This window comes from Cricetulus griseus, chromosome 2 (assembly GCF_003668045.3).
Source record: "Cricetulus griseus strain 17A/GY chromosome 2, alternate assembly CriGri-PICRH-1.0, whole genome shotgun sequence".
Taxonomy (NCBI): domain Eukaryota; kingdom Metazoa; phylum Chordata; class Mammalia; order Rodentia; family Cricetidae; genus Cricetulus; species Cricetulus griseus.
In genome coordinates, this window is record NC_048595.1 from 296,859,776 (window position 1) to 296,884,929 (window position 25,154).

A 25,154-nucleotide genomic window follows, 5' to 3' on the forward strand; every position below is an offset into this window, starting at 1 on the left:
TGTGGTCTTTCTGTGCTCAGCATATGTGAGGAGAGCTTATATTACTATTCTATATCTTCCCCAAATGTCAAGCTTTATATAAAATTAAAATACATTTTAGCTGACTTACTTACTTTTGACATTTTATATAATTAAACTTTATATAATTAAAAACTCTCAAAATGCTTTTTTTAGATTTTTGTTATTGCTGAGCCCATCAACTTGGTCTTTTATTTATTTTTATTTTTTAGATTCCTGAGCCTCACATTGAATGTAGGGCCTCACATGTGCTAGGGAAGCACTATCTCTTCCACTGCACAGTAGCCCCAACAGTTTTTGGAGAAAGCATCTCATGCACTCCAAGCTGGCCTAGAAAATGCTACAGAGCTGAGGATGGCCTTGAACTTGTGATCTTCTTCCCTCCACCTTCCAAGTACTAGGATTTCAGGCCATGTGACACTACCCACTGTTTGAAGTAGTGTTGGACAACATCTCATAGGCATGCATGCAGGCAAAATACCAATATGCACAAAATTAAAATAAGTAAATCATTTTTAAAAGACACAGAAAATAATTATCCCATGCTTCCTCCTTCTTGCTCCCAAATAATTATGTCTATAATTTTCAGCAATCTACTTTGTAAATCCAGAAGACGTTCTTCTCCAGCTGCCACCTCAGGTTCTAGACTTGCTGCCACAGCAGTGCCAGTGTGGTCAGATGTACTTATTGAGGAAAACCATGAGGTTTGTTGTAGATTCCATTTGTTTGGCTTCAAAAGTGTAGCTAGATTTAATTTAAATGTTACCTACTTTTGTCTTCGACCCATTTTCAGTCAGCACTTGATCTTCACATGCTTGTAGTTTTTAAACAAGGAAAGATAACTTTATGCCCCAATTCTGTACTACTTGAAATGTTTATCCAAATGACTCAGTTAGTTCTCAGTGCAAAGACAGTGCTCCTTCCTGAAGAAAAGCAGTAGCCAGACTGCCTAAAAAGATAGCCAGGGAACCTTGGCACCTAGATTGGGAGGAGAGAAAAAGATGATATATGAAGGTTTGGAACACGTTCAAGAATTTAAAAGGAGTGTAGAATTCTTGGAATAGCCTTCCAGGGAGGCTTACCAAGGATAGTCCCTAGGTTCAGCCTTTTCATTTGCTCCTTTCACACTCAGGGAAGCTTATAGAGGCTGTAGCACTTGCTGGGCCATTAGTGATAGAGCCAGAGAAAGGCAGTGCTGGGTCATTTTTAACAATTTGCAGTGAACCTTTTCTTTGCCATAAAGAAGCTCTGGAGCTGGCCCATTATCCAGCCAAACATATGTGAATTGTTTGAGAAGATATCCCTAAAACATGGTATGATGGGCATTTCTGCTTTTATAATAAAGAAAAAAATCATGTAATAGAACCTACATTTGACTCTCCACATATCACACTCCTGTATAGAACATTTCCTATTACCTAAGCAGAAGTGTAGAAAAGCAAGTCTGGAAGATAATAAGTTGGCTGTGTTTCTACTGCCAAATTAAAGCTAAAAGACATGGCATAATTCAGGTCAGATTCACCAGACAGAACTCTTTTCTCTGTCTTTGTTGTATTAATGTTTTTTTTTTTTCATCTTTTAAAAAGATGTCCTTTCTTCTTTCCTGAATTGCTGCCATCTGTAATTCCTGATGTGGTATTAGGGCTCTTGTGAATAAGTTCAGAAAGAGTTAGGTAAAGTTTAAGAGCTTCTACCAGTATTTTGCCATCATGGTCCAAACCTCTCAAATTGCTATGACTGTGTAACAGAAGACATGGGAAGATTATATTAATCTACCTGCTACTTAAAAACTCATGAGTCAAATCAGCACCATGCATTGACCTCTTCCAGCATTGGGCTGCTGCTTTCTTAGTCATTACATCATTAGACTGGCGTGGACTTCTTTGCTTCCCAAAGTCTTTCGTGTTACTAGTTTAGAAGTAAGCCTTGGGTGTTAAAAGATTTTTAGTGACTAGAAGCTGGTCTGGGAGACCACATCTCCATCCAACCAAGTGTCTTGGGTAAGTAAGGAACAGAGAAGCTGGGGCTGTTTCTGAGGATTTCTAGAAAGAACCTATCCTCATAAGCCAGAGTGAAGGAGGAAAACAGCTGGGTTTAAGGGCGCACCAGCAGGTTGGAGCAGGCTGATTACCTTACTGAGTAGTTTGGACTTTGTTCTTCATTACTGTGGAGAGACTGAGTGGTATTCAGAATGAATGTGGAAATAAGGAGATGAATTGGGAAGGCATATGGTGGTCCAAGCCAGAGATGGTTGTGCTGTCTATATTAGGCCACACATACTAGGTCTATTGGTACTTATTAGAGATGAACAGACTCACTAGACCTTAACAAGATTTTAAGGAGGAAGAGCAAGTTGGAATTTCTTGGCATTGATAATAGTCAGGGTACCCTTAGTCTTAAAAAGGGGAGGGGGGGTAGGAAGTCAAAAACAGGAGCTTGAGGTGGAGGTGGGAGGGAAGTAGAAAGGCAATAGGTACCATTTTGGGTGAAAATTCACTCCCATCTTTTGTTTGGTATTCAAAAGACATCAGCTGATCAGATATTCCACATTTAAAAACAGGTGAGAAGCTGGGTGGGGTGGTACACACCTTTAATCCCAGCATTCAGGAGGCAGAGGAACTCACAGGACTCCTGTGAGTTCAAGGTTAGCCTACTCTACAAAGGGAGTTCCAGGACAGCCAGAGCTACAGGAATCAGAGACCCTGTTGGGGGTGGGGATGGGGAGTAGCAGTAGCGAAAGAGGGGGAGAGGAGAGGAAATCTGAGGCAGAGAGGTTTGTTTGACATACATTGCCTGCCCCTTCATAGGATGGAAATTGAGGATGTTGTTGATGTTTTAAGGAAAGTTGGAATTAGAAAAAAATGTTGCTTTGAACAGAACTCTTACACTTTTGCTTCTATTTTTATAGACTTCTTTTATTCAATAACCTCTATAAATTACCCTTTAACATGGCTATCATAGGACATAAGTAATATGAAAATCAAATTTGACTTTAGCATGAAATTCAGAACTTGTGGTTTCTGTCATTAGTGATTACTGAAATTGAATAATTCTGTATATCATACCTGGATTAACATTTTCAGTGTCATTTTGAATATCTTGATTGCTGAAGGCCCTGAATATGCCAGCACTACTTCTTCCGGATCACCTATAGCTCTTTGGGTGGGATGTCTTGGTTTTGGCTCTGGGGTAGAATTAAGCACTTATCCTCACACATGGCTGGGGAGGAAAGGAAGAGAGAGAGAATGTGTGTTGACTTCCTAATTGCTTGTCTCTGAGAGTTAAACGCTATAATGAACTGATTCAGTGTTCTTAGTTAATGGAGGTAACTTTGGCTTGAGGACTGTGAAGGGAAACACCAGGCTTGAATTTTTTCTTGTGAGATTTGCCTAGAGCAGTGATTCTCTACCTTATGCTGCAACCCTTTAATATTGTTTCTCATGTTGTGATGGTTCCCCCAACCACAAAATTATTTCATTGCCACTTATACTGTAATCTTGCTACTGTTATGAATCATAATGCAAATATCTGTGTTTTCTGGTGGTCTTAGGCTACTCCAAAGGGGTCTTGACCCACAGACTGAGAACCACTTGCCTGGGGATTTAATATGCTTATCCGGGTACCTAACTAACTGTTAGTGTATCTTTAATATTCTATTACATCTATTTATTATGTTTGCCTGTGTATTTATGTGGGGATATGAGTGTGACAAGGCACACTTGTAGAGATCAGGGGACAGTTCTCTTCTTCCACTATAAGGGTCCTAGGGAACAAATTTAGGTTGTCAGGTTTAGTGGCAAGTACCTTTACCTAATGGGCCATCTCCCCAGCCTAATGTGTATCTTTAGGTAACAATATCATTACTTCTGGTAGGTAACATGTAAGAAATCATGTTTTCTCAAGGGATCAGGAAAGTACCCACGTCATAAAAGCTCAGAAGGATTTTTTTTTCCTGTAATGAAAGATTAAGAGATAGGAACAACAGTTACAACATATATATATATATATATATATATATATATATATATATTATATTCATTCATTCTGCAAACAGTTTTATTCACCTTCTGACCTACCTAGGCATAGATAGCCCTTGCCATCAGTAAAGTGGTTATCATTTAACAGAAGTCAATAAACGTGGAAACACGAACACACACACACACACACACACACACACACACACACACACACACACACGTATAAAAGGGAGAGTGTATGTATGGAGATGAGTGGTATCTTCACTTGTCATATGCTGAGCCTACTGTCTTTACCACACTCCTGAAAGTGTACCTGACCAGGTGTCCTACATCTCCATCCCTGTCTTCTCTCAATCAAGGCAGTCTAGGAAGACAGGCACTCCATCCAGCTGACCATGCCTCTGTATTAAAAACAGGTGCAGGGTTTTCCTCCCTCTCTTCTCTGTCTTCTGCTGACTCTTCTGTGCTCAGAACGTCCCTGCATGCCATCACATGTCCCAGCTCTCCTATCCATTCACTCTCTGTAGGTGAGTTCAGCTAGTTCTGAGAATAGCAGCTATATACTAATGAATTGCAAATGTTTATCTCTAGATCACACCCTTTTAAGGTAGGTGTGGTGGCCTATGCTTACAGTCCCAGTGCACAAGAAGAGAGGTAAGAGGATCTATACAAACTTGACTGTATAGCAAGTTCCCTAGCTCAAAACTAATTGTGACAGTAAGAACAACAACAACAACAACAAAAAACTATTAGTCACATGCCTTTACTTCCAGTACAGGTAGAGGCAGGTGGATCTCTGAGTTTGGGGCCAGCCTGGTCTACATAGTGAGTTCCAGGACTGCCAGGGTGACATTATGAGAACCTGTCTTTAAAAAACAAACAACAAAGAAAACAAACAAAAAGTTCTATTCAATTTTTGGTGCTTGTAACAAATTGTCAGCATTTGATAGATGTCTCAAATTTGTAATCAGCTCTTCTACTGCTTGACAGGTCATACATTCAGATAATTAATTTTAGGGATTTTCACCACTCACCATCTTCCCTCTGGCTTGATTTCACTCCTGGTACCACCTAAATGAGCCCAATTTCAGTTAATGACCACATTTTCCAGTTGTCTAGAACTTAATTCATAGCCCTTGATTTGTCTCTTCTTTTCATGATATATTTGATCTATCATCAAGTCTTGTCAGTCTTAAAATATCTAGAATCTGACCCCAGCCATTATCACCATTCCAGTCCTAGCCCCATTATTGCTCATCAGGACCACTATTCTCCCCATGGCCTATTGGACCCAGCCCCACCTTGGATATGATCACAAACTTTCCCAGTGTCAGCTCCTGTAATGGCTCCCTATTTGGCTTAGCTGCTACAGATCTTTTAATCTTGTTCCGTATCACTACTTCTGTTCCAGCAATCATGACTCCTGGGGACAAAGCTCTATTGGCCTTTATTTACAAGTTATATTTGGCATTAAGCTTATTATAAAATTATAAAGCCAGCTTTCGGTTCCTGGGGGGAAATGATGGGATTATGCTTCAAGTATTGTTGGACAAGTCTGGGTCACAATAACTTTCTGGCTGGTTTTTCAGCTCAGACTCTTGTCTTCCATGTCCACCTAAGAGCTGTTTCAAATCTTAAGATTTAGAACAATGTATTTTTTTTTTATATTTGGCCTGTGCTGAATAACTACACTTTTTCAAAAGCTCTATTTCAAAACAAGGAGTGCATTATGTGGATTTGGTTATTTCACTCTTTTGTAATTTAGCCGTAATAGCTAAAAAGTCACTACTTAAAATGCTGTATAATCTTCATTCCCCCAAATCTGTTTTTTTTAAAAAAAAAAGTTGGGAGGGGGATTCCCTTCGTTCCCTGCCATATGAGGTTGGATTGACTCGATAGGCAAAATAGAAGATTGGATTTGTGAAGCTTAGTGATTCTGGCATCTACTGAAGAATTTGAGGCAAAGAAGAGTGTTTGTGAATTTTTATTCAGCCCAAGAAAGCTGAGCTTTGCTTCTATCTGTTCCTGCAGGTCATCTCAGAAACTAGGGTTACTTTTAAGTATTTCAGTGTTGTCTACACCAGGGTTTCTTACACTTTCTCCACACATGACCCCTTCTTGTCCAAAAATAATAAACAAGATCTACCTTTTTGTTTTAAGACAATTTTTTGTATAATTTTACCATTTATTAAAACAAAACCATGTATTTTTATTATGATATCATATGCTTGTTTTTACACCAAGAATTAAAGTCTTGTTAGCATCTTTGATACTGCAGGATGTAGACATCTTCAAAGTTTTTCAAAGTTGGTCAGTATTTTTATTTTAAAATTGTCAGTGCTAGGAGTACATAGTACAAAATGACAGAGGTATGTTATAAGGCCATTTTGGAAATTGTTAGAAATCCTATCCTAATCCTAAGTCAAGAGTCTTTGTCTTCTGTAGCTAAATGTTTACATTTCAGTAAGAGCAGAAATTTTTTGCTGTACTGTATACACAAAAAGCACTAAAGTTCCTAGCATACAGCAGTTTTGAATATAAGCTGAGATGTTTCAAGTGTTGTCCATTGACACTGTGTTGACAGCATGCACCATGCATGTAAATATATTTATTGTGTATTCAGAGGCAAGGCTGCCATTTGGTCATGTGTTCTAATTCAATATGAAGTTGATTTTCATAACTGAAAATAATTTTTATCATTGAACATCCAGAAACTTTTCCTATTGCAGGGTTTTACACCCCTCCCCCAAATGATACTCAATTAAAGCCTAGAGCAGTGATTCTCAACCTATGAGCTACAACCCCATTGCACACCTCTGTCTCCAAAAATATTTATATTACCATTCATAACAGCAAAATTACAGTTATGAAATGGGGGTCATAACAACATAAGGAAACTATATTAAAGGGTGGAAGCATTAGGAAGGTTGAGAACCACTGTCCTAGAGTTACTTGATTTTTCAAGAGCACCAGCAGTAAATATTTAATTAAAGCTAAATAACAAAGATTGAAGCTCCATCAAACCCCATTCCTAAATGGGAATTGAATAAAAAAAAGAAATAAGAAGGAAAAGGAAGCAAACATTAGTGCTCCTGGGTATGGTGGAGGAGTAAGTTTATAGATGCGTGGGAGATCATAGCCAGAGGTAGACATACATATCTGGCAGAGTCCAGAGTGGACATGACCCTGAGTCATGTAGGGAGAGGAGGATAGGAAGAGAGAGGGGAACCAGGTGCAGCAACCTGGAGGCCCAAAGGTACAAAGAGAGGGCAGCCAAAGTGATTGGATTATATAGGGAAGAGCAGCCCAGCAGTTCAGGTAGGGCCCAGAGATGTGCCAGACAGAAGGGCCCTGTGGGGTCTGAAAGATGATGGGAGAACCTGACAGGCAGAGTATGTCTTGTTGTGTTAAATAGACACCTAAGCCATTTGTCCAGGTTTGAAATCTAACAGGAATGTATTTATAGTGAATTAAGCATTATTGTAAATTAGCATGCTGCATCCATCTTTTAAAATTGACTTATGGTTTATATTTTACTTATATTTATTTATTTATTTATTTATTTATTTATTTATTTATTTATTTATTACTTTTTTCAAGAATAGCCCTGGCTGTCCAGGAACTCACTCTGTAGACCAGGCTGACCTCAAGAGAGGTTCCTGCCTCTACCTCCCAAGGGCTGGGATTAAAGGCTGTGGCTGCACCCCAACCACCACCACCTAGCTTTATATTTTATTTTAAATGATTTGAGTATAACTCCTTTTCATGTGTGTGTGTGCACACACCCACATAACTCTCTCATGCTGGCATGTAAGAAGACCAGAGTTTGACGTCAGATGTCTTCCTTAGTCACTTTTCTACTCTATCTATCTATCTATCTATCTATCTATCTATCTATCTATCTATCTACCAATCAATCATCTCTATCTACTGCAGGTTGCAGTTAATCAGGCCAGCCAGTCAGGCCATGGTTTCGGCTATCTCCATGCCCAGTGCTGGGGTTACAGGCGTGCATGGCCATGCTTGGCTTTTTTGTGGGTGGAGGGTGTCTGAATTCAGGTCCTTGTGTGTGTACCATAAACACTTTACCCACTGAACCATCTCCCTAGCCCTGAACATCACTCTTTTAACAGTAACTAGGCAAAAAAGAAAAAAAAAAGAAGAAAGAAAGAAAAAAAGAAGAAAGAAAAAAAACCAAGCAAACAAAAAAGGCCACTTGGACAAAAAAACTAACATGTTTGAAATAGTGCCTATGGCTTTTTGTTGTAGTTGTTGTTTTGTTTTTGTTTTTTGAGACAGGGTCTCTCTGTGTGTATCTCTAGTTGTCCTGGAACTCCTTTATAGATCAGGATGGCCACAAATTCTCAGAGATCCACCTGCCTCTGCTGAGATTAAAGGCATGTGCCACCACCACTCAGCCAAGCATCATATATTCTTAGAACTTCTGTCCTGATAGCAAGTCTAGTTTGGAGTAGTCATGTTATGTGTATGTGTATGTCTGTGAAATTCACTTTGCTTTGGCAGACAGTGGGGAAGAATTGCTTCAGGCTATGGGATATATGGGATATATACTGAGAGTGGTGTCTGACAGGGATGGCTAGCCATCTCACACTTAGAGAGGAAGGCCTTTATTTGGTTGCCAGGTGATAAATGCTTGAAATGGACCATGAACCTCCAAAGGAGAATAAAAGCCTAATTTGAGGGAGTCTGGGCCAGACTGACTGGAATGGATATCTGCTGGTCCTGGGGTCACCTTCATATCACTTTTCTCTGGTGATTGATACTCAAACTACCAACACACCTTATTCCACCGTGGGAATGTCTGTGGGTTCACCATCTCCTGTTGGTTTCAAATGCAAGTCATACTAATTGAATCCTTTACCACTGCTTTGAGAGCATTCTAAAGCAATCCTGGAGCTGTTTTCAAAGCTATTTTCCCTGCTTTCCCCTACCCTAATCCATTTTTCTTTGTTTTCAAAGCTGCCTTCCTAAAAAAAAAAAATTCTTTCAACAGCTTAACTTCTTCCTTCCTTTTTTTCAGATTACTGTTTTCCTCAGAAAAGTGTGAATCTCTAATTGTTAGCACCTTGAAGACAGTGAGAGTAAGGAGGGTTAGGATAAGACGATACATTTTTTGAGCGGTGACCCTGAAATTTAAGTTGTCTTGCCTCTTCTGTGGCGGACAGAAACTAAAAACAAAGATAGATCAAGGGTAGGGAGCTCAGGCAGGACTCAGAACTCTAGTTTCTACCCTCTGTTTTGTTTCAGTTATGTAAGAGTTTTCTGTGCTACAGGCCTACCCACTTCCCACATAGTGACCATTTCTTTATTCCTGAAGAAACTCCCTTGAGCATGTTTTTTTTCTAATCAGCTACTCAAGATCTACCTTTCCCATAGTCCCTTTGGCTTTTCTAGTATCTGTTCTAAGTCATATGTTCTACTTCCTTGGAATTCTTACTTTGTTTCCTGGTAAATGTAACCTAGTGCTTGATCATTCTCAGGTTTTTCCCTCCTAAAATGTGAATGCTGGCATAGAGGGTTAGGCCCCCATGGTATCATATCTCACAGCAGATGTGTGTGGAGGACAAGGCAGTATGAGAAAAGTAGGGTGAACTAATAAGCTAAGTCCTATATCCTGTTACCAGTTTAGTTATTAATGGAACACAAGGACCAGGGATGGAGGAGAGGATCTGGAATTTTGTGATTCTAATTGCAAGTAATTGACTATCAGAATATGATGTTGGAGAGCAAGAAGAGATTGTAAGTTAATTCTGGGGTTGTGAGCCTTAAGAGTCAAGAAGCCATTGACAGAAAAGTAGGAGGGTTGCAGGTTGGTCAGTGCTTGTCAGTCAATAAACACTTGCTGCCATGGGTTCCTGTAAGCAGTAATAAGCAGCCATCTTCAGGAAGACACCTGGGGAATGGAGAAGAGATCCAGTTGTCATCATATACAAGAAGAGCAGGCCTGCAGGGTGGGGCTGATCTAGAATGAGGAAAGGGCAGGTTCTGGCTTTTGAAATAAGGGCTGGTATCTTTTAGCACAAGGAAGGGGGAATATGCAATGGAGAAGTCAGCAATTTGAAAATAGTTTATATTTAAGTGCCACAGAACAGTTGATGAACTTGATGGAGAATTTCAGCTGCAGCATTTGAGTTGGAGTTCAGGACAGCTCTGATTCAGTGCTGTAATTAGGGGAGTACAGGAGGCAGGACTGACAGAAATGCCGAGAATCCGGGAACATACTGTGAGGGCCACCATAATTCCACAAGAAGAGGGACTCCACAGGCTCTGTGCTCATGGTTTATCTACTTCAGGAAGAGTAAGGTTAGCCATGGAAGATACAGTTTAGGGTGAGATTCAACCATGAATGTTTCATGAGAGCCTGGAATGAATTGGAATGAGTCACCATTGACTTTTTTTTCCAAATAATAATTGCTTTTAATCCTTTTTTTAAAGAGCCTATTTCTACACCAAGAAGTGAATTTGTCACCTGGAAGCATTTTGATTCTTTCCTGAGGTCTGAGTTAAATATGGGGGTAGACTGAAATACCAGTGTCTGGTATAATGTTTCCTTAGGACATTATCCAGTTCTATAAATAAAGCCACTTTATTGTATATTCTGATATCCCTATCATTACAAAAAAAACTAAAAAAAACACTCTTTCTACCCTCTTTACTTTGTTAGAAGCCTGATAAGCTCAAATCTGCAAAGGTGTTAGGAAAGTAACAGAAGTAGTACATGCTGGGCTGAAGGGGGCACATAGAGGCTTCTCTATTTCAGACACAAATGAGACAGATACCACCATTTTCATTTTTGTTCATTGGGTTTGAATATAAGGGAATGAAATGTATTTGACAAACTGTGTTTCATGAAATACTAGTCAAAAAACAAAACAAAAAAGCAAAAACCAAAGCACTTATCAAGAAATTATCCCCTCCTAGTGAGTGAACTGGCAGCCTTTTGACTCTTAAGTAAAAACTAGTCTCTGGCAAAATGGAGAGGGGGATAGAGAACTATAGTTGATTCCTGGGTATTTAAAATTTTATATTTGCACCATTCTGTTGATATTTTTTCAAAGTTCCTCCAATTATCCTTTCCCTTTTCCCACGCCTATTAAAAATAGGAAACTAAGAATTTTTTATGAAAGATTGAGTTAGTGTATTTTTTTTCTTGCAAATCATGTCAATCAATTTGTAATCATGATTGCTATACTGCCAAAATCTACATTTTGGTTGTATTACCCATAGTAATGTGAGCAGCTAATCAACACTTCTTTCTGTGATTACATGCTGAAGACACATGTAATAAAAAAGGTTTTCTTTCATATTGTGAGACAAAGAAAACGCAAATTTGAGGTTTAACTATTTAGTTCTGTGCCATAATAACTAAAGTTTACATGTTTCCTTTTTTATAGAATTTAATTCCTTTTCGACCTTCAATTCAGTTCCAAGGACTCCAAGGGGTGAGTATTATCAGTTTAGGAAAAACTACTTGTCTCCTATACCCTAAAGCTTTAAAATTTTGCTTTCATTTTACTATCAATATAATCAGTCACATTTTTTTGAACTTCATGACTAGATCAGATTTTCTGTCATGTTTAAGGTGCTTGAATTGTCTTTATGTAAAAAAAAAAAAATTCAGGGCCGGTTATGGAGTGCCTTGCACTTGAACCATTTCATTGAAGATTGAACATCACAGTTTTATGGAAATATATTGTGTTTACCACAGCTAAACAAAGAATTCCATGCAAGTTAGGACTACAGCTGTTCATATTTCTAAAATGTACCTATGTGCTTAATCTCTTAATTTTATACAAGTAGGAAATTAAATGTGTAAGTAGAGAATGAGCTTTGCTAAGATAGGCAGTTTTGTATGTCTGTTTTGTTCTACACTCTGGGTGTATGTATCAAAACCAATAAGCATAATATATAACTCTTTATTAAGTGAACCTGTGAATGTTGTGTTTTTAATAGATAATTAACCTTATTGGTATAACATTGGTGTTAATTTTAAATTTTTTTAGGTTTATTACTTTTATTTTACATGTATGAATGTTTTACTTGTGTGTGTGTATATGTGCATCACATGCATGCTTGGTACACTTGGAGGCAAGAAGAGCATGACTAGAATTATGGATGGTTGTAAGCCGCCACCACATGGGTGCTTGGAATAGAACCTAGGTCCTCTGCAAAAACAGCAAGTGCTCTTAACTGCTGAGCCATCTCTCTTTTTTTTTTAATTTTATTTTATTAGTTCAAATTAGGAACAAGCTTGCTTCACATGTCAATCCCTTCTCCCTCTCCCTTCCCTCCCCACCAACATCCCACTTGCCCCTACCCATCCCACCTCCACTCCCCAGGCAGGGTAAGGCCTCAAAAGGGGCTCCCCAAAGTCTACCACATCATCCTGGGCCAGGCCTAGGCCCTTCCCCATCTATCCAGCTGAGCCATCTCTTTAGCCCTGCTATTACTTTTATTTGCTGCTATTGATATTTAAAATTAACAAACTAAATAGATGTTATTTTGCTTCCTGGCTTGAACTAATAAGTGTCTCTATGCTAGCACATGGCCATTTAGATGTTATAAGTAGATGTTAGGGCTTCTAGAGAAAAGACAAGCTCAAGGAGGAGGGTCATAAGCTTGATCACTGTAAGTCTACAAACGTGGCTTTTTGTAACGTCAGAAATATGAAAATGTGCCTATGTGAATAAATGCAGTCTTTCCAAACCTTAAAACTTGAAAATCTTTGGAACCAGATTAATTATACCATTCAGTGGACTAAAGAGTCCAGTATCTCTGAATCTTTTGTATAATGCTAACTTGAAGGAGATGTTTGTGTGGATGTCAGCTCTGCTTCTACATGACAGCTTTACAATGAAGTCCTTTCTTCCCCTTAGTAACTAAGTGTGCATGGATGGGATCCTAAATGAAACGAGCATTCTTCTGAACTTTAGTGTAAAACCTCCTAGGTGCTGATCACTTACTGTGTGCTGATTCTATACTTTAGGGATTAGTTCAGTTGTTTGTTTTATGGCTTCTAGAGTTTCTTGCAGATTTTAATGCATCAGTAGTATTTGAAGGAAGGCTGCATTGGCAGGCCTGAGTCCTAGAGCCTTGGAGAGCTCTTCCTTCTCTGCAAAGGGGAGAGCAACACAGGCAGGAAAAAGTAAGGTCTGAGCTGTGCTCGGAGTTGGTAGGGCCACTGCTCTTTTGGAACTGCTGCTTCTCCTAATTTTCTCTTTAAATTGGTTGAGTTCTCAGGCTAAGAAAATCCAAATAAAGAACATTTTCTTAGGAGGCACAACGTTACAGTCAGCCTAAAAATGACAAGGAATAAATACTTAAGCGACTAAACTCTGATTCTAGTTCTGACATGCAGTCCTTGAGGAAGCATGGATTCTGCAGTCTACTCATTACTCTGGGTCCTGGGTACCACAAAGCAAGCAGCTTACAGTTGAGACATTGGACTTTGTTTTCCAAATACCTTAACTCTCTACACAGCTATCCTTGAGCCCACGTGTCCAGCCCTCTCCCCACTGTTTACCATTGCTTATACCACTATATCCCTTGCTCAAATATAGTTTGCCACCAAAGGTAATTTGGTTATAAAATGGCAGGTAAGCTTTCAGGGCAAATAAATTGAAATTGGCTTTGTGTGGTAAGGAGGCTTGGACACACTGTATACTGAAAGGGTGGGATGCTTGGCTCTACCTTACTTGCTCTCTGTCTATCTCATCAACACCCTGCCCTTTTTATTATTCTCCTGGGAACAAAATTATGGACTCAGCATTGTTTTAGAGCCTGCAGCTGCATTCCATCTGCCCTTCCCCCTTCCCTTTTCAGAGCTCGCCCCAGCCCTTTGGGACTTAGTAAAAACAAAGACTCATTACAGGGGAGAGAGTGGGTTGGCACAGCCCACAGGGAATATGCAGAGCAATAACTGTGAGGGTCTTCTATACAGTACTGCTCTGTTTTTCTTTAGAGCCATGATTAGTTCACATTGCCTGTGTTGATTGCTTTTAAAACCCTTCAGAAGTATGCTTACACCATTTTCCTGTGTGGAAACTGTTTAGGGTTTTAAATTGGAAGGTTTAAATTTAGTATTCCCACAAAAGATATTGTTTTTTAGTGAGATGTTGTCTTTCTATATCAAATGTAATTGGAAATGTACCTTAACCGCCATGATAATGCCACATTTGAAGTGTAGCTGAAACATTGTTAACTACCCTTTTAAATGTGAACATATTGTGTTACAGATATTTCCTGTTTGCCTGATGAAATTCATGCTAAGTTTGCATGGTTATGCTTTTCCTCATTGCTAATTATAGGATTTTCTCCCACTTCAGTAATGCTTCTAGAAGGTCAGAATTTAGGTCTTGGCAGATTAGCTTTTAAGCCTATTTGCTTTTCCATTTGAACATGTTCTGTAGGGTTGATGGTAACTTCTACATAAATACAGACTGAAACATTAAAGTATGGCAGTATGCTGTGAAAGAGTGGAATTCTAAGAGTCATTGATTACTTGGGTTTCACCTCTATAGCTGGGCAGCAGCTTTCATAGCAGAAAATGAAAACTGTCTTTCAGAGACATCTCAGCTCTTTCCAATAGTGGGAAAGGGCATATAGGAAATTGGATGCTCACTGAAGGTGTTTTCTGTAGGGGAGCAGTTGGTTCTGATTGCTAACCTCATGAATGTTAGGAACTAAGTACATCAACTAAAATATCCTCATTTATTCTTGAGTGTGTATCAGCCAGTTATCTTCACGGATTTAATCCAAACCTAGAGTACCTACTTATTACTTCAGGGTTGTTGAGATCTTTAAGGTAGAAAGAATATTCAGAGGAAAATGACAATACAGTATACCAGTTTCCAAAAGCTGCATCTTCGTAGTCAAGTAAGCTTTGTGAAAAGTAGCACTGTTCTCTTCCTATTAAACAGTAAAAGTGAAGCAGGTGACTTTTCCAAGGATGTCTATTCCAGTGCATTGTGAAAACCCAATCTGTATAGGTTTATAGGGATTGAACATTTCTAAGAGCACACAATTGGAGTTGGGAGTTTACTACAGGAGAAAAACTTCCCACTGTATTGGAGAACTCCAAAAGAGTGTTTCTTGGAAGTTCACTCAGGGTTTAATGTAGTCAGCTATTGATAAAAAAGACAACTAACAGTTATTTCACAAACTGGTACCTAGGTGACATAGTTAAGTTACTACTGTGCTTACTTCTTGGTTTTATCGATTGTTTTGTTGGTTTGTTTAGCTGGTTGGTTTGGCTTTCTTAGATGTAGCCTCTCTGTGTTGCCCAGGCTAGCCTGGAATTTTCATTTTGGGTCAGACTGATCTTGGAAAGGGTCCTCCCACCTTTCCCTGACAACCGATGGAATAATAGGCATTCAGCTACCTGCTTAGCTTCTGCTTTTATTTTGTGAAGTCTCCCCATATTTCCCAGGCCAGTCTGGACCTTGAGATCTTTGCTTTAGCTTCCCAAGCACTGAGATTACAGGCATATGCTAGCATGCACAAGCTTTGCATTAGTATGAAAGAATAGAGCTAGGTAAAACATGGTCTTCACTCTTACAGAGTTTCTAGCTGACAAACCAATGCAGACTAACATTCAGGAAAGGATTAATAATAAATAAAGGATTTAGCTAGAACCCTCACACAGCACTTCTGTGGAACTATTCTGTAGAGACCATCAATAACAGGGCTTTGTGTGTGTTTCTGACTGCTGTGAACCAACATTTTAAACAAAGGTTTTTGTGGGTTCAAAATGGTATATATTAGCTATGCATGATATTATATACCTATAATGCCAGCATTTGAGATGCTGAGGCAGGAAAATTTAGACTTCAAGGCCACCCAACAAGGTGTTATATTTAAAGAAGAAAAGTCAAAGTTCTGTCTTGGCAATAAATATATAAAATTCTAAAAGCCTAATTAAGAACTGTGTACTCACACAATATTTTACACACACAAATAGATGTGAGAAATGTAGTCATTGGGGTAAAATCAGGGATAGCAAATGGCCACATTTGATGGCATGTGGTTCCTTTGCAATTGATTTGTTTGTGGCTCCAAGGACTGATGATGTCCAGGGAGTGATGCCCCAGAAAAATGAGAAATAATGTTAACATTGTCTCGGTATGAGATTGTGGAATCCATATTAACTCCATATTTATCATGAGATTGATATTCAGAAGTCATTTTTAATTGCTTGCTTTTAGAGTGAGCAATTCCAGAGGCTATATCTAATAGTACTTTTTTATGTGCAATTTTTAGAACTTATCTTAAGGCTGTTGAAAATTTTTAAAAATATCTATACTATGTATTTTGTATACTGAATGGAACACAGTCACACATCACTTTTCAAGACAGAACAAGCAAGCCAAACAAGTTCTAAATGTATGCCTTCCAAAAAGACACAGTGTGACCTGAATGGGTTGAACTGGTAGCTTTAATGGCTTGAATAGTGCTATAAATTCTTGCAGTGGGATCATTAACTCCAAAGCAAAGAGGTTTGAATTTTGCTTTAATTTTTTTTTTTTTTTTTGTTTAAGCTCTGAATTTAGCACAGCACTCAGAAATACTTCGCTAATTGTTTATTTTACTTTCTGGCGCTGGGGAGAAGACTGGGTCTAAAAGACTAAATTATACAGCATTTGAAATTAGTAGGCAATTTTAACCCACCCTGAACATGCTTTCCGCAGACTGCCTTTCCCTACCCCACTTGGTACCTGGAAAGCAAAGATAACTATCAGCTTGGAACAAGCAGCAAAGACAAAAATAAATCGCTAGCACTGCCTTTCCTCTTAGATGATATGCCTGCCCCTGGCTTCTCCCCCTGCTGTCTCTGCTTTGGCTAGCCCACTAGTTTTGCGAAGAACTGTGTCTAGTCAGTCTGCTCAGAAGCTGCTGATGAGGGGCTGGTACTCTGTTCTCTGAATGTGACTAGAAGACTCTTGAAGTTATATTCTCCTATAATGGTATTTTGTTTTAACATTTTGAGTATTATAGTGGTTTATGCATAGACATTTATTTTAATATTTAATTGAATTACAATTCTTTGTGTATTAGTTATCTAAGGTGTTAGTTAATTATTTAACTTTTATATGCACACAAACGTTGGTTTTTTTTTTTTTTTAATCATTTTAGCTAAGGATATTAGCTGCCCCTAGACACTCATTATCTCCAATGAATGAAATCATAGTTTGAAACTATTGTAAATTAACCATTTTCTCTAATTTTATGTTGCCACTCATCTCTGTCCTGCTTTTCTTTCTGGATAAGGACTAGACTCTGGGCTTTCTAAATGAGCAGAGGCAGCAAGCTAAATTCACTATCGTCACAGCATTAATAGGTATCTTTCCAGTCATCTGAGACACAAAGAGAACCAAGGCTAGCTATCTAGTGATAGCTAGATTCACTATAAGAATATATACACATGAAAAAAAAAAGAATATATACATATGTATGCAAATATGAAGGCTTTTTCTACGGAGGAGATTTATTTGCCTCTCAGGAGTTCAGAATGGTGGAAAGTGGGAGGTTGACTTTGTCTGTGTTTGTAGGACCTCAGGAAGCTATCTGATAGTATATTCTGATTTTTTTAGAGACCCCAATAAGGGATTCAGTCAGATAGGTCCCCAAAGTACAAGTGTGGAGAGGAGTGCTCACCCCACTCTGCTCTCACTTGGGGAAGTGACTGCAACTGTGATAAGATATGAAGGGCCACAGATACTATAAATTGCTAATTCCAGTCTTCGCTCAGCAACATCCAGGCACCTGGGTAGACAGTGCAGGAGGCAAAGGCAAACAAACAGGACCTGCAGATGCTAGCTCTTACTCCTAACTGGCATGTAATGCATTGTTGATAAAAATCTGTCATTGATAGCTTTGGTTTTTTGTTTTTGTTTTTGTTTTTGTTTTTTTAGTTGTTTCCCATTAAAAACTAAAATTTGTGAAATTGAGTCAGCTCTTTTTACAGATAATGTCATTTGGATAGCACTCGGTTATTTAAGCTTGGAAATAATAATGTTATCCTTTCAATGATACTGCTGGTCATAGATATAGTTAATTAAATGATCCCTTAAATTTGAACCATTAGCTGTTGACCTCTTTCTATGCCCTGTGTGCAAAAAAATGACAAGATTTTAAGAGAACTGTATTTGGAAAAAAAAAAAAAAAAAGCCAGCGGAAAAAAATAATAAACCTGTAAACCTGTAGTGCTCCAGATCTTATTTCAAACAACATTTTACACATGGTAAAGAAAACTGTGTCATTGAGTCCAGTGTGTGAATGCATTTTCCATTTTAACATCTAAGTCCTTTAACTTAGAATGCATCCCATTTTCAGTGGCATCTTCATGTTCATATGTCACAGGTTGGTGACATTTTGAAGTACATGGTCCTAGGTCAAATTGTGACTTCTCCAATTTGCTAGCCTCTTGATTTGATGGCTTGCTAACAATGCAGTTCGAGTGACTGAGGTCCTGATTGCTCTAATCAGATTGCACATAGTCTTTCAGCTGCCTTACTCATTATTGCTATCTTGGCATACTATTAAACCCAGAGACTATAAATAGAAGAGATAGCTTTATCAACTTTTGTTTCTGCTAAGAAAGAACTAAGCACTGTGCATATGTTATTTTCATCTAATTACTATAGCAATGCTATGAAGGAGACTTTGCGGCATGTGAAACGGTTGCTTCAGAGGTAAAGGTACTGAGTGCCAACACGTGTTACTTGATGTTCCATTACTTGCTGAAGGAGGCTGCCTTCAAATGGAGGCATCTGTTCTCATCCCTACCTTCCTGTGATAAGCATTTGATACACATTTTAAAATTCATTCTCACAGTCTTAACTGTTAAGGAGCAGAGTGGTGGTCAGGAAGACATCAGAAAAGTGCTTTTGGAGCTGAGGTCAAAGGGTTACCAGGAGTTGGCTTGTGAGAGAAAGGTAAATACTTTCAGACCTGAGCTTTCACAGTGTGAGCAAAGTGGAAATAGGTGTGCCAGGTGTCTCCCTTGCTCATGGAGGGAAGACTTCGATGTGCAGACCAGTGCTGCTTGCTTGTAAATCTCTTTAGAGGTCTGTGTTGGGGTCTAAAAATCTGGACTTTGAAACCTTCCCCTCCAGTTTTCTTATGATAGCTAGATTCACTATAAGAATATATACACATGAAAAAAAAAGAATATATACATATGTATGCAAATATGTAGGCTTTTTCTACGGAGGAGATTTATAATTGTCATCGATTTCTGAGAGGAGGAAGCTATATCTGCAGATGATCATCTTTCAAAAATATTTACAAATCATTCTCATTAATATAAAGCAGCTCTGCATGGGGAGATGGCTCAACTCTATGCTATGCAAACCTAAGGATCTAAAGTCAGATCTCTGGTACTCACGTAAAAAACAGGTGGTGCAGTGTGCACCTATGATCCTTTCCCTAGAAGGGACCCAGGAGGGACTTGGGGTCCCCATGCCCAGGACATGTAGTCAATCTGTGAGCTCCAGTTTCAGTGAGAGATACTGTCTCCAAACAAACAAACAAACAAATAAAAAAAAAGAAAAAGTGATAGAAGAAGATACCCATGTAGACCTCTGGTCCCACAGTCACATATATTGGCACTTAAGCAATCATATATGTCGACACTGCCCCTCTCCCCACCCCCCCACTCCGGCCCCCCACACACACACACACGTGACCAAGCACCGAGCTAAAACAGTTACCTTGAAGCCTTAACACACATGGGTGTGCACATTCATGAAGCTGAAACAAAAGTTCCACTGCATGGGATTTATTTTACCTTAGCTTCACCTGCACTCACCAGGTTTGCTTGTTTGTTTTTTCTCTCATTTAAAGGAATCCTGTAAATAAATAAAAAGAGGAATTTTCTGAATAGGGTGGGGCTAGAGAGATGGCACATTATCTAGGAGCACCAGGAACTAGGAGTTCCTGGGTTTTGTTCCTGGCATCCACCTGGCAGCTAACAGCCATCTGTATCATCAGTTCCAGGGTCTCCAATATTATCTTCTGGCTTCTGCAGGCATCAGGCACACACATGGTACACAGACATGCATGTAGACAGAATACCCACATACTAAATTAACTAAAAATAGAAAGAATCCTGGTCACAGTCCACTGAACTAATGCCATTATCTTCCAGAAGGTTACAACCAGTGGCTTTCAAACACTGCAGGAGACTGTCATTTATGTTTTAGTCTAAGAGTCATGTGGTCAGATTGCTTTTTAACATGCTTTGCCACTAGCTGCTTGACAAGACTTCAGGATTTATGATGAGAGAAGAGGTAAATGGGAAAAGTCAAGGGTAGCTCTGTGTTTATTGCTTGAGTATTTGGTTGGGTGGAGAGGCCTTACTCAAAATTGAAGTAGATGAAACAAGAGGATGATTAGATGTGTCATCCTGTGTAGGAGCTGTTTCGGGTAGCTCTCCTATAAACTCTACCAGCCTTCTTCTGTCAGAATGAAACTGTCCAGTTGCCACCAGCACCAGAAATTTGTGCCAAATGAGGTTTTCAAAATGCAACTCCAAAGTACTTTTTCTTCTAATAAAAAGAGGAGGTAGATTTAGAGAGAGGATTCTGAAATGAAACCACTTCCAGCCTGGTTTTCATCTGTGGAGAAAAGGCCTTTACTTATGAATACTTCAGTGAGCATCTCCATGAACATTAGCAGATTTGAGAGGGCTGTGTGTGCTAACTCATGGTAGAATACACAACAGTTAGGCACATCATTATAGCTCGGCAGTGAAATTGTCAAGTGAGCAGAAGACCATTCTGGGTAATATCATTTTATCAAATGAGTGTAATCTTGAGTAGCTATTCAGGCAAACAGTATATTGTATAGTTTTCATATGAAAAAGGAATTAAAAAGCAAACACAATGGTAACTGCAGAAGCTGCAGTACTGTTTCCTTTGGTAAGGAAAGGCAGGCAGAGGCTCAGAGGAGGAGACCCAGTTTGCTGCCTACATGCAGGGTTTGTATGGTGTCAAGCTTTGTAATTCAACTTGTATTTACTTGTAGAATTAAAGTGTGTAAAGTTTACCCTAGCTATTACTAATTTTAAATGTATTTTGTTGTCTTCATGGGTTAAATGAAAAAGAAAACTAGAATGGATTTCAATAGATGCCCCCAAAAGGCAATTTGTTAATTGAGAGAGAGAGAGAGAGAGAGAGAAAGAGAGAGAGAGAGAGATGAGAGAGAGAGAGAGAGAAACCAAACTGATGAGGAGGATAGAGAAGGCAGGTCTTGAGAACTTATCTGTAGTTGGACACAGCTGACTATTATGCTACTCAGCTACTTGATAGAGCTGCCTTGTCATCTATCAGTAGAGAAAGTCTCCTTTCTGCTCTCTCTCCAGGCGGAGTTGCTAGCATTATCAAAGGTGTGGGAGGAGAGGTGTAAGCCTTCTGAGTTAAGACTCTGGGGCAGGGGTATTGTGAGGGCTGCTGATGGGTGGGGTATTCAGTCTGGAAAAGACAGATTAGGGAATAAACTGCAGCAGTTGGATAGATTTGAAGAGATGGTGTGCTAGCAGAGTTAGGCTAACAAAACTCAGTTCAGCAGAAAGTGATTAAGAGTTAAATGGGTCTGCTGCTGTAGGCTAGCAGCTCAGTCCTCCTGGATGAAGAGCAGTCTCTGAAATAAGGCAAAAGCTGATAGTCCCGAGTTCAGTGTTGTGTTGGGGTTATATCAGAGTGGAAACAGAAATCATAGCCACATTATAAACATAGTAATACTCGACTAACCAATACTGAGCACTTCATACAGCTCAGGTAGATGCTTTGGGTTTTCTCAATGAAGTGTTGGTAATTCACTAAAGTCTGTCTTCAAAGATTAAGAAGAGAGGTCCTGTTTCCATCCGACAGTGAGCAAGTGCTGACTTGTTTCACCACAGCTGTCTGAAAGTTCTGTGTTTGGCTATAAAGAAAAACAGTTTTGGGGATGCTTTCAGTTTTGTTTCTTTTTTTTCAGGGAAGGTAGTGTTTTGTGTCTTCCATAGAGAACTTAAAAGTTCAAGACTGATGTTAGAGAGGCTTAGCATTTTACAATTAAAGACTGTTTTTTAATGCAGCTTTCAAAATATTTAAGCTGATTGAGTCATGAATGACTCAATCATGGTGATAGCCTAAACTCTAATTTATTTTTATTCATCCTTTATTGTTTCTGTTTAAGGAACAAAGTGAATTGACATTCTAGAACTTCATAAAGTATAGACAAGAAAAAGGATGAGGCAAGAGTGTCTTGACCAGTTAAAAGCAATTCTGTTAAATTTTCTTCTAGTTTTTTTTTTCATTCCTACACACGTTTTTTTTTCTTTTTATAATTGTAATTAGTCCAATTTTAAATTAGAAAGCTTCTTTTACATGTCAATCCCAATTCCCTCTCTCTTCCCTCCTCACCTGCCCCCCCAATAACCTCCCTATCCCAACCCCTTTGTGCTCCCCAGGGAGGATGAGGCCGTCCATGGGGAATCTTTAAAGTCTGTCATATCATTTGGAGCAGGGCCTAGACCTTCCCCCATGTGTCTAGGCTGGGACAATTTCCCTCTATGTGGAGTGGGCTTCCAAAGTCCATTCATGTACTAGGGATAAATACTGATCCAGAGGCCCCATAGAATGTCCAGGCCTCCAAACTGACATCCTCCTTCCAGGGGTCCTATGCTGGTTTCCCAGCTATCAGTCTGGGGTCCATGAGCTCCCCCATGTTCAGGTCAGCTCTTTCTGTGGGTTTCTCCAACCTGGTCTTGACCCATTTGCTCATCACTCCTCCCTCTCTGCAACTGGATTCCAGAGTTCAGCTCAGTGTTTATCTGTGGGTGTCTGCTTCTGCTTCCATCAGCTACTGGATGAAGGCTCTAGGGTGGCATATAAGGTAGTCATCAAATCTCATTATCAAAGAAGGGCATTTAAGGTAGCCTCTCAGATATTGCTTAGATTGTTAGTTAGGGTCAAACTTGTAGATCTCTGGACATTTCCCTAGTGCCAGAATTCTCTTTAAGCCTATAATGGCTCCCTCTATTATGGTATGTCTTTTCTTGCTCTCCTCTATTCTTCTCCTGACTATATCTTCCTGATCTTTCATGTCCTCCTCTCCCCTTCTCTTTCTCCTAGTTCCCTCTCTGCTCCCCCCATGCTCCCAATTAGCTCTTGTCCCTTTCCCCTTCTCCAGGGGACCATGTATCTCTCTCAGGGTCCTCCTTGTTTCCTAGCTTCTCTGGCGGTGTGGATTATAGGCTGGTACTCCTTTGCTCTAGGTCTAAAATCCATATATGAGTAAGTACATACCATTTTTATCTTTTTGTGAATGGGTTACCTCACTCAGGATGGTTTCTTCTATTCTAGTTCCGTCCATTTGCCTGCAAATTTCAAGATTCCATTGTTTATTTTTTCCACTGAATAGTACTCCATTGCTACACACATGTTTTTAAAAGTTGCAGAGGCACCTGGATATGGTGATAGACGTCTGTAATCCCAGAACTTGGGGTTGATGGCAAGAAGATCAGGAGTTCAAGGCCAGCCTCAGCTACATAGTGAGTTTGAAACTAGACTGGGCTACATGAGACCTCATTTTAAAAAGGAAAACAAACAAAACACCCTGATAAATAAAGTTTCAAAATTGCATAGGCAGTGTATCTATTGATTACTTTTAAAATATTCTCCTTTTAAAGTTATATTGGGAGCATTTTTCTGAAGCAAAGGTGATGTTAAAACAGCTGTGTAACATTTTATTGTATGAATATACTATCACCTGGTTAACTATTCAGAAGTATAAGGAACATCTGTGGACATTCATTTTATTTTCAACTCTATTTCCTTAGAATAGATTGAGAGAGATGGAACACACTAGATCAGAAAGTATGAATGGTTTTCAGTGATGTCCTGGAAGGTTGCTATTTGTCTGTTCCCATAGCTTTTCTGAGTACACTCAGAAGGCACTTCCCCCAGTCAATATTGAATGCATGTTTGTTTTTTGTTTGTTTGTTTTGGGGGTTATTTGCAAAGTAATCATTTGATAATGTTTAAAAACTAACAGGTAGCTGGAGAGGCAACTCAGTGGTTAGGGGTGCACACTGTCCACCTTTTTTTAAGTTTATTTTATTTTATTTTTGGTTTTTTGAGACAGGGTTTCTCAGAATTGCTTTGGAGGTTGTCCTGGAACTCTCTGTGTAGACCAAGCTGGCCTCAAACTCACAGAGACCTGCCTGCCTCTGCCTCCCAAGTGCTGGGATTAAAGGCAGGCGCTGCCAAAGCCCATGCACACTGCTCTTACAGAGGATCTGAGTTTAGTTCCTAGCACCCATGTCAAATGGCTCAGGGCTGCCTATAACTCTAGGAGACCCAACATCCTCTTCTAGCTTCTGCAAGCACAACACAGAGAGAGACACACATACATATAAATACAAATAAAATAAATCTTTTTTTAAACTGATCTGCTTAATAACATTTGGCATATGCTAAATACTGTAATGTTTTTAGATGCTATGAGGTATCACCACCATATGTTTGCCTCTCTCTATCTGATAATGTCAGCAGGAGTGGTTTTAAATTCTTTTCTACATATTATGTATGTTTCTCTCAACATAGTGGAGATAGTCTTTATGTTCATAGTGTAAGAGACTCTTTGAGATAATTACCTTATTTAGCAATTGTGAAAATATAGGCTCATGTAACCTTTTACCTAGTTTGCTGTTTTGACATTTCTGCATACCATTGTTTTTGGTCATAATAATTTAACATGCTTGGGTTTCTGCATGTTCCTTTTGATGGCTGTCTCCTGTAAAGGAACATTACAAACTTACAAAACTAGTGATCTCTTCCCCCTCTGCACATGCCTTCATCTGTAGGAATTGAGTGAGTTATTGGCTATTGTTAAAGAGATAAAATGGTTTACTACTTCATACAGCACTGTTGTTCTGGAGTGATTAATTGCCTGGTGGATGGTTCTGCTACACCTTACTAGAAGTATATGACTATCTAGAGGGTAATCACCTAAATGTTTCATTGTATGCATTGTCCACATGCAGTATTGCTCTACTGTTGATATGTAAGTATTCACCCTTTCTTTGATGGCATCTCTTCCTCTGTGTGGAGACATTGGCTTAATGATTCTCCCAATAGGCCAGCCATACCATCC

At 39.1% G+C, this 25,154-nt stretch overlaps 1 protein-coding gene across 1 annotated transcript in view; it reads left to right on the plus strand.

Moving 5' to 3' along the window:
* Ell2 (elongation factor for RNA polymerase II 2) overlaps window positions 1-25,154 on the plus strand; it is a 66,096-nt gene that overhangs the window by 4,140 nt on the left and 36,802 nt on the right. The window contains exon 2 of the mRNA XM_027401851.2: window positions 11,411-11,458. Within this exon, the coding sequence (XP_027257652.1) occupies window positions 11,411-11,458 (48 nt within the window). The remainder of the gene's footprint in view (window positions 1-11,410; window positions 11,459-25,154) is intronic.